Genomic DNA, 14,807 nt, shown 5'->3' on the forward strand with positions numbered 1-14,807 from the left:
TTAATCCATACAATAATACTATAGGGTAGGTACTATTATACCAATTGTTATAGAAATGGAAATGAGGCTTGGAGCATTTAAGTAACTAGCCCAAGTCTATTTAACCAATAACTTGACCTTAAAAAAAAACTCCAAAACTCTTTACCTTCAGTGCCACAACACAATTCAAACCACTATTGTCTCTCATCTAGACTATAGTAATAACATTTCAAAGGTGTTCCCTACTTTCACTGATGTTCCCTTAAATCTACTCTTCATACAGCAACAATAAAAATCTTTTAAAAATATAAATCAGTTTATGTTATACCCATGATCAAAATTATTCTAATATTTCCTCCCATAGTCCTTGGCATAAAAATACAAATTCCTTACCAACATCCAACAAGATCCTCCACGGCTGGATCCTGCCTCCTCTATCAGATTCAACTTGCATTATCCTCTTCCTCACTGGCCATGTTCCAGCCAGGCTAGTCGTCTTTCAGTGCCTCAAATGCATCAGATGCATTTCAGGGCCTTGCCACATGCTAGTCTCTTTGCATAGGGTGCTCTTCTACCATCAGGTGTCAGTTCAAATGCTTTGTCCACAGATAACCTTTCCCTGGCCTAATCTAAATTAAAACCACCTTGTCATGGAGTCACAGCATCCTACACGTTCTCCTCTTCATAGTTAGAATGTGATAACCACACATTGGTATGATTATTTGATTCATATTTACTGCCAGTACTAGACTGTAAGCACCATTAAGGCAGAGATCTTGTCTGTTTTGCTCACCACCATATTTCAGCACCCAGACACTGTTTGTCACACACTAGGAACTTGAAATTTATTTAATGAATGAGTAAGCAAAAAATTAAAGCCCATGCCTGACTCCTGAGTTCCAATGCTTAACCATATTATCTCGATATAAAAGGGCCTAAAAAGCACCCTCTTAGCCCAACCCATTTCAACACCTTTCCCGTCATCTCTGACATTGCTATGGAAGGATGATTTGCATTTACATGTGCAAAATGAATTTTCCAAAATACATGTGTTCATATATTAATGCCTGCATTTGCTAGCAGTTACATTCAAGTAGGATCAAATGTTGATAATAAGTGTTTTCTTTGCCAGCATTTAGATACATGCCATGTAATTGCAAAAATAACTAGTTAGACTTTCAGAAGGCAGTATGCTCTTGAGAGCTGAACAAAATGTTCAAAGGAATTAACCCCAAGATGGTAATTAAACCATGGAATCATCAGCTGGAGAATGGGGCAGACACACTGTTCTGACTCTGAAACCTAAAAGCAACCACTGTGGTTACCAGGACACAAGACCAAAGGGCATTGAGGAGGGATGATGATTTATATGAACCCAGGGAAGGTATGAGCTGACTACTACCCTATACTCACCCCACCATATCCATCCTCTATCTAATTTCCCCTCTCCTACATCCCCAGGCTAAACACAAATAACTCGTTAAAGGGCAGGATCAGGAAGGTAGCTGCCTGTATGGTGGGCTTGGAAGAGTCCAAAATATCCACCCTTCTTAAGTTTCTACTGCTAAAGTAACTCCTTTGGGATTTTCTATATATGTATGCGTTTTCATTGGATTAAGGTTTTGCTCTTTGTAAGGAGGAATTCAGAAGGTAAACCTTTGGTTCTCTTGTGGGAGAGGAGCTATGTTGTCCTCCTGAGGGATATTTGATGATGTTTTGAGGTATTTTGGGTTGTCACAACAGGTAGTAGGAGGAGGGCCCATGGCATTTAGAGGGTAGAAGTCAGTGATGTTGTAAAACATCTTACAATGCACAGGACAGCCCTTGGACAAAGAATTATCCAAACCAAAATGTCAATATTGCCAAGGTTGAAAAACCCTGAACTGACCCATTTACAAAGATTCATTTATTAATCCATTAACAATTCATACACAGAGTAGGTTCTTGCAGAAATAGGAGATGGGATAAGTATATTTATATTGATCAGTTGAAACAGAAAGAAGGAACAGTAATTTGATAGCAGTATTCAATAGTCTGGGAAAAGACTGGAAGCAAGTGACCAGTTAAGAGACTACTCTCAGTCAAGAGAAAAGGAATGAGAACTTGAACTGACGATGAACAGGTTGTAGATACACATGCCTTAGAGGCAGAATTGGTGAAGCATTACAAAAGAATGGTATAGGGAAATGAGGGAAAGAACGAAGGCAATCATGACCCTTAAGACTTTAGCTTGGGTGCCCGGAACAAGAGCAATGCATTAGAAGAAACAGGGACAATGGGAGCGGATGCATAGGTGAAGGATGGACATAGAGAAATAATATGCTGAGTTTGTGATGTCTTGAGGGCCTCCGGGTGAGGCTGTTTTATGGGCAGTTAGAAATGTGGCTCTGGAGCTCAGGAGTGCAGCTGAAGCTACAGGTATCTAGTTAGAAATCATCCACATGGAGGTAGTGAGCTTAGATCCCCTTGCCTTGCACATAGCAGGTCCTCCATAAATATTTGTTGAATTTTTAAAAACCACATTTAAAGTAAGGAGAAAAGAGGACCAGGGACAAAATCTTTGAAACACATCTTCATTGAGGAGGTGGACCCAGAGGAAACTAAAAAGGAGGAGTAAGAGAGGTAGGGCCAGCAGAGTTTAATGCACTGGAAATCAGAGAGGAGAGTTTCAAGGGGGAAGATTTAGCCAACAATATCAAATGTGGCTCAGCAATCAATTTGAACAACGTCTATGAATAGAGGGGGATTTGACAGTGAAGAAGTCATCATCGAACTTGAGAAAGCGGTTCAGTAGAGGGATGGGAACAGAAACTCGGTTCCAGAAGCTGAAGACTGCAATGTCTTTATTATCCCATCATTAATAATAGTGATAAAGGAGTTAGAATGATAATTAATGGAGGTGGCAGGAATTTAAGAGGAAATGGAATCTTAGCAGATGTTTAGCCTGACAGGAAGAAGGCAGCATAGAGAGACTACAGTGTGGCACTCAAGAGGCCCAATGAGTAAAATTAGGTTCAATTTAAGGACAAGCTCCCTAGCCATCAGAGCTGCGCTTCGTAGTGAGCTCCCTTGTTACTGGATGGATTCAAGGAGAGGCAATATGACCTCATGGAAGGTGGCTCATTTATTGAATGGGATTTTGGACTACATAATTCATTTCCAACCTTTTGGACTTATCAGATTAATAATATTTTAGGGGGAAAAAGGTAGGGCAGGTGTACATTGATCCAGAGAGTTACCAACCTTTTGATTGTGCTGTGTTAAATGTATTAGCTTTCTATTTACTGCTGTAAAAAATTACCACAAACTTAATAGCTTAAATCAACACAAGATTATTATCATACAGTTCTATAGGTCAGAAGTCTGGTACAGTTCTCACCAGGCTAAAACTAGCGTGTCGGCAGGGTTGTGTTCCTATCTGGAAGCCCTAAGGGAGAACCTGTTTTCTTGTCTTTTTCAACTTCTAGAGGCTACCCATATTTCTTGGCTTGTGGCCCCTTTCCACTTTTAAAGCTAGCAATGGCCAGGCAAGTCTTTCCCTTGTCACATTACTCTCATACCGACTCTCGTTTTGCCTCTGTCTTCCACATTTAAAGAAGCTTGTGATTACACTGGGCCACCTAGATAATCGGGGATAATCTTGATATTTTAGGGTCCATTGATTGGCAGCCTTAATCTCATCTACAGCCTAATTTCCCTTTGCCGTATAACTTAATTCAGAGACTTTGAGATTCAGACATGGACATCTTTTGGGGAGCCATTATTTGGTCTACCACATAAGAGATATAGATGTATAAATATATCTCCTATGTGATAGACATCATCATCATTTATCATCAACGTCATCATTTCAGAAGATAAAGACTACATATAGCACTAAAGAGTAGAAATTATATAGAGAAAAGGACCGTCTTTCCAAAACAAACAATTGTCTACCCTACTCCAACACACACAACAGAACACAGCATACATTTATTTCCTTACACTGGTAACTCCACCAATTACTAATATCACAGCTTTAGAAACCACCAGACTATATGATCTCTCAAGGTCCCCCCTAGCTCTAAGTTTCTTTGATACACTGGAATTCACTGTACTATGAAGGAATTACCTGGAGAACCTTGTTGTGATGTAGCTCTATGAGTTTCTTCATAGCTATATTTTTCGTCTTCCTGCTTGCTTTAAATGCGATCATTAAATCAGCAAGAGACTTCAGTTTCCCTCTTTCCCCCTTGATTCAAAAGGTATGAAAAGTGTTCTGTAAATGATATGCAATATTGTTATTCTGAACTTTGAGGTAATCAAGTTGTTTGACATTTTTGTAATGATGCCTTTTGGAATATGGGTGGTATAATTAGGTGCCACACTGTACATTAACAATACCTGTCTCGACCCTACAGACTCAGGGACTATAAATAAAAGCATGACAGCTGGCTACAGCCTTGCTTGCCACTCACCATTGAAGGGAACGCAGCTGGGGAGCTACACTAGAGTCCCCAGGAATCCAGAATGTAGTTAGAAATGACATCTTCAATGAGAAAAAGTTGGTATTTTCTTACTGGGAATATACAGAGACAGGCACTCTTAGGAGACAGACAACCAAGCTATTTCACACCGAGAAGGCACAGAGGCCCCAGGTAGGCACAGCATTTCACCAGCACAAAGGCATTATATAGGGAGGGAAGAGACAGAGGACAGTGGCATCTTCTTGAGCCAAATTAGCAGAGTTTCTTTAACCTATTATTGCTCAGAAGTGAGACTAGGCAAGAAGAAATGGATAGGAAAGGTGAAAGAGACGGAAAGTGACATCCTGGGACTCAGTGTGAGATAGAGGGCAATGGTTACTGTGGGGAGGATAACACAATAGAGCTAAAAGAGGGCAAAGTATGCAGAGAGAGAGAGAAAGAGAGAGAGAGGTGAAGCTGATATACTTCATATTTTATTTATTTGTCTCATTTATTGTATTTTCCCCTCACTAGTCTGTAAGTCCCAAGAGGACAGGATCTTTTTCACTCCTGCATCTCCCAACATCTATAACACTGCCTGACACATAGTAGACACTCAGTAAGTATTTGACGAATGAATAAATAGCTAGTATTAATTGAATGTCTGTTATATGCTAAGCACTGTTCTAAGTGCTGCCCGTGAATTAACATACTTTAACTTTCACAGCAATGCTGAAACAGGTACTGTCATTATCCCAATTTTACAGATGAAGAAACTCTACCAGAGGCACAGAGATATTAAGTAACTTGCCTAATAAGTAAAGGATACAGGATTTCAACCTATACGGTCTAACTTTAGAACCTGTCTATGTAATAACCATTCTATACTGAGGCTCAGAAAGGTCAAATAACTTGCGCAAAATTACGCAGCTTATGACTGGCAGAGCCATGATTGAAATCAAGATCTGCCTGTCTCCGAAGCTGCTGCCCTTCCCTCTGCACTTCATGTCTTTATAAGATTGCCGAGACAAACATTTCTTCCATCACCATTTTACCAGTCTTCTGAGATAAAGAAATGGGTGTGAGGCTGCGCGTGGTGACTCAAGCCTGTAATCCCAGCACTTTGGGAGGCAGAGGCGGGTGGATCACCCGATGTCGGGAGTTCGAGACCAGCCTGACCAACATGGAGAAAACCCGTCTCTACTAAATATATAAAAATTAGCCAGGCGTGGTGGCGCATGTGTGTATTCCCAGCTACTTGGGAGGCTGAGGCAAGAGAATTGCTGGAACCTGGGAGGCGGAGGTTGTGGTGAGCCGAGATCGGGCCATTGCACTCCAGCCTGGGCGACAAGAGCGAAACTCCATCTTAAAAAAAAGGTGTGGTTCATTAAGGAGTCAAATAAAGGAAACAGACATCCCCCAAAAGAATCATGATTCCCGAAACATCACCAATCTGCAACCAGCTCTCACTGCTGTTATTTGGGGCTGGAGGGAGCTGAGGGAAGCAGCTGGCAGATGAATCATAGGAAAACCCTGGTAGAACCATCTATGCTACCTTGTCTGAGGGCTAGGCATTGAAGGTAAGTCATTTTCATGCAGGTGAATCCTGACCCACACTGCACAAGATAGCTCTGGAGTAGGGATGGTGAGGAGATGCCAGTAAAGCTTTTCTAAGAGACTAGTTCATAATTCTTGTGTGACCTTGTGTAAGACACTTCCTCCCTTTGTGTCATAGTTTCTTTATGATAGGGAGACATCAGACCAGTGAAACTATCAGAAGAGCTCCACTGTCTCTTTTGTAAACTAAACTTTTCCATATAAAATTTAATTTGGAGAAAGGATTTCACCACTAAAAACTATGCTTGAGAAACAAGTGAATAAAAAATACTTAAGTTCCTTCTAGCTCAAACATTCTAAGAATCTAAAATCATACACATTGTGGGTGGGTCAACTCAGTGTTCCATTCAACCCTACTTTTGACAGCCAGGAACAGGCCTAGGATCTGCTGTGAAAGGCCTTTCACAGGTCCCCCATGCCCCAGCTTCTTTCAGAGGCCATTACCACTGTCCTCATATGGCAGTTGTCTTCCCCATTGGGCTAATTCTCCAGAGGTCTTCTATTGATGTCTGTCTATGTTGGAGTGGGTGGAGCACAGGGGTCAATATTTTCAGGACAGTTGTACTTCTGTTTTATATGAAGGGAGTCGAATGTTTCCTGATTTTCACCTAAAACTCTTCTTATTGATGTCCACCACCAAAAGACAGTGGATCTACCTTTTGTACCATGGTAGCATATTATTCCCCAAGGATTGCCACTGATCTATAAATATTCCTGAGTCCCTTGTCTGAGTCACAACCAGAGCTGTATGCTTAGTTTGGAAATTTTAAGTTTCAGTGGGTTTTCTCACACAGGCTCCCCACACATTTTTATAAGTTCTTCTTTTGTCTCATTCTTCTTGTCATAATATACAGGCTTAAAGATTTCACTGGGTTCACCTTCCTGGAGACAACTCATAAAGATTTACCAAAATCTGGGTTTCACATATACAATATTACTCCCTTGAATATAAAGCTTTAAAACAAGCAAAAATAATAATGTATTGTTTAGGTGTATGTGTTTGTGTATTTTTTTAAAACCAAGGTAATAATAAATACAAATTTCATGATAGTAGTTACCTGGGGCAGGGGTAGCGGGGAGGAGTGTTATCAATACAGGGAGATGGACTAGAGGAGGACCACACAGATAAAAGTAACTTATCAGTAATGTTATAGTTCTCAAGTTGGGTAATGGGTTTATAGGTGTTCATTATAGTCTAAATAAATAAATAAATGCAATAAATAAAATATGAAAAGTCCATGTATGAACTAATAATGATTAATTAATTCTGCACCCCGAGTTCAAGGTCAATGATTAGAAGAGCAATACAAGATTTTTTTAAATAATAACCAGAACCTTGCCACTTATCTTCTGTTTCCTACCACTATTTCAAGAGCTTTTTGAAACTGAAAGTGGATCCTTCTTTTTAAGTTTATATTACCCCTCAATTATTGCCCATAATCTAGTCAGCTTGGAGTTCTCCTTGCTGAAAATACGTTGCATTTTCCCATGAGATTATTTTTGTATAGGATTCATAGATCCTAATTTTTCTTTGCCAGTTGGTATGGATCTGAAAATTACCAGCTACCCTTTGAATCATTTTGGTTGAAGGGCCATGATTGCTTTTCTAGTCTTCCAGCCCATGACCATTATTAGTAAGCAGGGGTTCTTTCTAGGGTTGACAGATGAAATACAAGATGCCCAGTTAAATTTGAATTTCAGATAAACAACAAATTATGTTTTTAGTGTATGTATGAATTTGAGGCATACTTATGCTAAAAAATTATTTACCTGAAATTCAACCTTAATTGAAAATCTTGTTTTTATTTGCTAAACCTGTAAACCCTATCTCATGTGGAGCAATAATTACTTTTTAATAACCTTATTGGATTTGAGTACATGTGAGTGTGAGTTTTGGGTCAAGCACACTCAGATTCAAATTCTAGCTCCTCTGCTTAATAGCTAGAACAGGTTTTTTTGTCTCAGAATTTTTATCTGTTAAATAGGAATAATAGCAATACCTTATAAAGCTGATGAGAATATTAAATGAAAAAATATTTGTATAGCACTTAGTATAGTGCCTGGCTAAATACTATTATCATTATTATTGGCTGTTATTACCAATGGCTATTATCATTATTATTGGATGTTATTGTCAATTTTGTACAGAACACTATGTGCACTGGCCAAGATTTGACTTGTATTGCAAAACTCTCCACTTACAGGATTAATTTGAGAATGGGACTTTTCTTAGCATCACCCTTGGTGATGATCAAGACATCCCTTTTGTTTCTGAGTATTGTACTCCCTTTGGCTCTTGTCATGAAGTACCCCAGATTCACTCTCTAGTTGGATTTTTCCTTTTATTTTTTATTTTATTATTATTTATTTATTTATTTATTTTATTTTGAGATGAAGTCTTGCTCTGTCACTCACCCAGGCTGGAGTGCAGCGGCGCGATCTCAGCTCACTGCAACCTCTGCCTCCCGGGTTCAAGCGATTCTCCTGCCGCAGCCTCCCAAGTAGTTGGGACTACAGGCGCCGGCCACCACGCCCGGCTAATTTTTGTAGTTTTAGTAGAGACGGGGTTTCACCGTATTAGCCGGGATGGTCTTGATCTCCTGACCTCGTGATCCGCCTGCCTCGGCCTCCCAAAATGCTGGGATTACAGACGTGAGCCACCGCACCGGATTTTTCCTTTTAATATAAAGACCTTTCCTGTGCATGTGTTTGAGGGTCACTTAGAATTCTTCAAGTTGAATACTATTGTTTCCTATGATGGAGATGGTTAAGTGACTGATAATCACTTTTGAAATGCTACCCTCAAGCTAATGGCTAATGACTTTGGTTGATAAAAAGAGAACAGCCCTAATCAACATAGATTCAAATCAAATGCAGGCAAAGCAAAATACCACATCCACTGAGAACTCTCTATCTCTCACAACAGGGTCAAGAAATGAATTAAATTGGTTTTCCACTTGCCTTCATGCTTTCAATACCTTCTTTATTTTTCGTGTCCAATGTCTTCACTCTTTCTCCTCTCAGGGAGGACTCCAGACCCCCTACACATTCTCTTCTCTCATCCCCATCAAAATTTACCCACCTGCTTTCCCACTCATCCTGGCATCTAATCAGACATTAATTTATGTTACCACAGTAACTGCTAAATAAGATTCTATTTAATCCCTCTCCCAGGCCACAGAATTCTTTTAAACACCTGAAGAAGTAAACTTAACAGTGGTATTTAGAGTTTTCTAGTAGGTAAGGGAGACTATGCAGAACCCCTTAAATCACACCTCATTATGCCTGTTATGTCTGCTTCACATGAATGGAAGTAAGCAGTGGTGCAGACAATCTAAAGATCATTTCCACTTTGTTTGTGAATGCGCCACAGTGTTGTTGTAGCTGATTTGCTTTGCTAATTATGTTCTACTGAAGCTAATATTAAAATTGGTTCACATTGTTTAAGCTCTTATGGACCAGAAGAGAGAAGAGGCAGCGATGTGGCCCACTTTGAAATGAAGGAAAGGTGACAACTGTGAGGGGGGTGTGTGAAAATTCTACATGTGGCTAGTGGAGTCTACAAGATATACGCAAAAGGGTTAAGATAGAACTTTCCCAATTACACATGGGCAGAATAGGCAGCTACCTAACCCCTGTGACTCAATGAGCACTGAAAGGACAGTCTTCCTATTGCCTGCCCGGAGGCTTAAATCATCTAAATTAATAGCCCACATTAAGGGCCTTAATAATAACATAACTGTGGCTAAGGCATTATGTAACCTGAAGGGTAACACATTTCCTAGCAGACACATTAGCAGTTAGTCTGACTAAATTCTCAGTCACCTATGAGAAAAAGGAATGAAGGGTGGCACACAAAACAATTGTAGTTTGATGGCCGCATTAGTACACTAAGAGGCCCCTGGGCAGCTAAAGTGGAAGTTCAAGAGCACTGAATGCCTTGGAGATGAGCCGGGAGGGTTTTGAAAGGGAGTAAGACAACCTTCACCTCTATTTTTCCCACATTTTCTTAGTTTCCAGCTCATTGTACACATAGAGAATGTGTACCTGTATCAAATTCTCTTTCCTTTCTTACTCTTCTCCTGTTGGGTAACTGGGTTTTCAGGGGCTTCTAGAGGTTTTCTTTTGAAGTATGCAATTTGGGGCCTAATTTGTACATTGTATTTCTAACCCTACACGCTGCAGCAAAGGACCATGGAGCTATTGAATCTTTTTCTCTTTTTCTCATTGCAGTCTGCTCCCAGTTCTCGAGAGGGGTGTATGCCATCTTTGGATTCTATGACCAGATGTCAATGAACACCCTGACCTCCTTCTGTGGGGCCCTGCACACGTCCTTTGTTACGCCTAGCTTCCCCACTGACGCAGATGTGCAGTTTGTCATCCAGATGCGCCCAGCCTTGAAGGGCGCTATTCTGAGTCTTCTGGGTCATTACAAGTGGGAGAAGTTTGTGTACCTCTATGACACAGAACGAGGTAAGAAGAGGCATCTGCTATCCTCTTTAGATATTCATGTAATTGTGTTCAAACTGCCTCAGCTCATGTGCCCTTTGCTTCCAATAAATAAAATCTAATTCTCTTTAAAAATTGTATTTAATATTCCAAATAAATCAAAGATTAAGATTAAAAAATAAAAGTAATAGTAATTTTAGAACCTAATTTTTCAAGCTATGTAGGCTCTCCCTGAAAAAGCAGTTTGGAATACCCTCTTGGTTGAGTCACAATTGTTGAAAAAGAACTCCTCCCCCTCAAAAATTTTATCTGGTCTAAAATGTATGAAGTAAAAGCAGCTTAATCGAAGTAGAGAGAGGCTTAAATTGGAAAGTTTTGGAAAATTAATCCTGTCGGAAACTGTAATTATCCCCATTTCATAGATGAGACAGCTGAAGTCCAAGTGCTTTTTCATACAGCAGTTTAACCACTAAAATGGGACTGGTAGCAATGTCTCTTGCTTCCAGGACTTGTTCCATCAGATCACATTAGGTTTTCAGCTTAGCAGGCCTCAACAATTATCTGATAGAAATAATGAGTGAGACAGCTAAACTGGGCTTTGGGGACTGATTTTTTGTTTTGTTTTTGTTTTTGTTTTTGTTTTGTTTTAAATAGTGAGACAGTCTATGGCCACACCACCCTAAACATGCCCAGTCTCCTCTAATAGTGAGACAATATATTGAGGATACACTCTATTAAAACAGGCTCAGAAATTAAGAGTCTGATCTTAAATAATATACAGTAAGGTCTATTGATTAATTTGCTAGACACACACATCATAATTCATCTAATCAGGCTCCTCCAACACCCAGTTGTCTTTGACGGGTTCCTCGGTAAAACCAAGGGATCCTATCACCAAGACATTCCAGAAGACAATGTTACTTAATCAGTCATTTGCCTGTGGTTCCGCTTATAGGCTGGGGGTGATTCTCCCTAACTCAGAATTTTTAAACTCAGAAGGATTACATGAAAGACTTATCTGCCTGAGGGGTACCTGGAGAAGAGGTCCTTCTAAGTAACTTAACTTGAACGGCCATTCTGCTCTTGGGAATCCAGAACCCTCTTCACTTTACTCTCATTTTGCTGCATCATCAAATCTTAATAGCAAATACTTAGGCCTGTATTTCCCTATTGTACTTACCTCCAAACTGTCATCAAATTTCATGAACCTGAAGCAGGAGACCAGAGGTCTAGTCCAAGCTCTGTCACTAACTAACTCACTAACAAGTTGACCTTGACCAACTCATTGACATGCTCTTGGACTTGGCCTCCTCACCTAAGGTGTGTTCCTTCTTAATGTTATATTCTACAATTCTGTGATTTTTTTTTTGAGATATTTGACCAGATACTGACACTTTGTATCTTGCTACTAATCCTAACTTATATATTATCAGTTAGTCAATCCATTCTATAAGCCATTATCAACCCCCAGTGGTGGTCTCCAATCCTGTGATAGATGCATATATAATATGGTTTCAAGGGGGTGTGGACAGAAAAAGATATTTATAAAGCAATTCATGAACAATGCAGAACAATATCAAATTGAGTGCTACGCTGTATACTCTGATTACTTTAAGAATTGTGGAAAGGTTGCACTCCAGAAAAGTAGAGTTTTCAGAGAAAGCTTGCTAGAGAAGCTAACCTTGAAAGATAGATAAGTTATGGGTTGCAAGAGAGAAGGGAGATGGGGCTTTGGGGAGGGGAAAAGAAAACAAGTAAACGGCAGGGCCAGGAAGGAACTGTGTGTTCAGGTAGAGCCCTGTCTGACTGAGATACAAAATAGCTTAAATGTTCTAATTCATCATTTGACAAATTTTAATAAATTTCATTTTGTCCAAACACTGAGGATAAATAAGCCTGTTTCCATGTACCGTATACAGCGTAATCTAGTGCATATCAGTTTCGTTTTCAGAACTGAAGTTTGTAAGCCAGGCCACTTCTCTCCTGAAACATTTTAAAAACTAAATATCGGTTCCACCAACACTGTACCTCTCATTTATTCAAAAGCAGAAGACACAATTAATGAATCTTATCCTCATTTCGCATGACCCTTCTCTGCTCATTAGCTCTCTACTAGAAGAATGGGAGGAAAAGACCATCTATCTATTTCTTACCCTTGCATCTTTTCTCTAATCATCTAACTAAATAGTTTGGACAAGTCTGTGGTCTCGGAGTCAAAGAAAGCTTTCTGACTCACGTAACTTTATATTTTTCCCCTGCAGCCATTTAGCTGGTGGGACTAATCCACTCTGCTTAAGAAGTACTTCCCATAAACTTTTACACCAATTTATCCCTTGAAAAGCCTTCTTACATTACTGTACTAAGATCCTGTTCTAAAATTTTCAATGGCTTTCTATTGCCCACATTGAAAAAAGCAGTCTGTTCTTCAAGATTTGACATGATTATGCCTCAACCAACTAGAAAACCCATTCTCCCTATGCTACCCAGTGAGAACCTCCCGTTGTAGGAAGCTCCCATTTTCCACTGCTGCCTAAATGCACCAGAACCATGCCTGCCTCAGCAATCGTACTTTTATTACTACCTGGAATTGTCTCCTTCATCTTGATATATAGTAATCATGCCCTTTCTTCCAATTTTCAAAACCTGCCTCAAACTCTACCTCCCCAAGGTAGCCTTCCTTGACCACTTCAGCTCAAAATGATTCATTAATGTAATAGATGCTAAAGCTACAATAAAAATCACATGAATATGGTTAGATATGGTTCCTGCCTTATAAACCTACATTCTAATGATGGAGATAAGACAAAAACCAAGTAAATTAACAAATAAAATAATTACACATTTAAATAAGGTGCTATGAAGGAAAAGAGACAGATAATAATGGATAGGGCTTAATTTCCAAAGGATGTTCAGTGATGGCCTCATTGAGAAGGAGCATTTAAGCTGAGAACTACAGGATTGGAAGGAGGCAGCCATGTGAAGAATAGAGGGAAATAGTTTCAAGCAGTAGAAATAGCAAATGCAAAGGTCACATGGCATGGTTGAGGAACTGAAAGAAGTACAGTATGGCTAAAGGATAACAAGTAGGTAGAAAGTGGCCTGAGAGCAGACTGTAGAGGTAGACAAGAACCAGATCATAGCCATAGAGTATAAACAGAAGCCATGCTGAGAAGTACGAATTTTATTCTAATTGCAGTGGGAAGTCATCGGAGGATTCTGAGCAAGGGAGTCACATGATCTAAATTTCTGTAAAGAACAGAGTGTTGTGCAAGTAAAAAAGAAGGGAAACCAATTGAAAGTCCATTGTGGTCATCTAGATGAGAAATGATGGCAGCTTTGGACCAAGCTGGAGATGGAGAAAAAGAAATGGAGTTGAAGTACGCTTTGGAGACAGAATTAACAGAACTAGGGGACAGATTGACTGTGGGATGTGAAGGAGAGGAAGGATTCATGGATGATTGCTCTGTGTTTGGCTTGAGAGACTGGGTAAGATGGGAAGATAGTGATGCCATTTACTGAGGTGACTGGACAGGAGGAGACTTAGTTTTGAGGAGGAGGAGACTTAGTTTTGAGGAGCAGAGATCTTACCCACCTCTAAACACCCACAGAATGCTTTTGTCCATGTCATTCATCTGGCATTGACTATAACTGCCTTCTGCTGTTATTTAAGTGAGTACGCTCTATACTATACCTTCCCAAGCATTTCTCTCTGGTGTGATAATAAACAACTGGCTAGCCCCTAGATTTATACTTTGTGCCTCCCCTAGTACATAGCACATCCCTGTGTGCCTACTTAGTGTTTTCCAACCTCCTTTGCTGATTCATCAACAATAAGCCCATGTCTGTTTTTCAACAGTGGACTGAAAGAAAGAGAGACAGAAAGAAAGAAAAATAAAGAAGGAGGGAATGATGGGTATGGGTAGGAGGGAGAATGGGAAGGGAAGAAAGAAAGAAGAGAGCAAGGGAAGAGAAAGAAGAGAGGGGAGGAAGGAAGGAAGGAAGGAAGGAAGGAAGGAAGGAAGGAAGGAAGGAAGGAAGGGAAAGCAAACCCAATTTATAAATCATACCAACCACTTGGTACAGTTGTTTAAAATATTGAGTATTCTGTATTTTCTTGTATTGTGCAATGATCATCTGTTGCTTTAGTAATAAAAATTACGGGGAGAAATTACAATAGAAAATATAATTTTAGAATATTTTAAATTACAGAAGAGAGACGAGAAAGAGAAACAGAAGGGAACACCTATAATTTTTTTTTATTATTATACTTTAAGTTCTAGGATACATGTGCATAACGTGCAGGTTTGTTACATATGT

General features: G+C 39.7%; 1 protein-coding gene across 3 annotated transcripts in view; it reads left to right on the forward strand.

Moving 5' to 3' along the window:
• The window catches only part of GRIA3 (glutamate receptor, ionotropic, AMPA 3), a 306,486-nt gene that overhangs the window by 58,800 nt on the left and 232,879 nt on the right, over positions 1 to 14,807 (forward strand). For all 3 annotated transcript variants that reach the window (XM_012001497.1, XM_012001496.1, XM_012001495.1), the window contains exon 3: positions 10,275 to 10,514. In XM_012001497.1, the coding sequence (XP_011856887.1) occupies positions 10,275 to 10,514 (240 nt within the window). The remainder of the gene's footprint in view (positions 1 to 10,274; positions 10,515 to 14,807) is intronic.

Source organism: Mandrillus leucophaeus, unplaced genomic scaffold, assembly GCF_000951045.1.
Source record: "Mandrillus leucophaeus isolate KB7577 unplaced genomic scaffold, Mleu.le_1.0 Scaffold661, whole genome shotgun sequence".
In the NCBI taxonomy this organism is placed as follows: Eukaryota; Metazoa; Chordata; class Mammalia; order Primates; family Cercopithecidae; genus Mandrillus; species Mandrillus leucophaeus.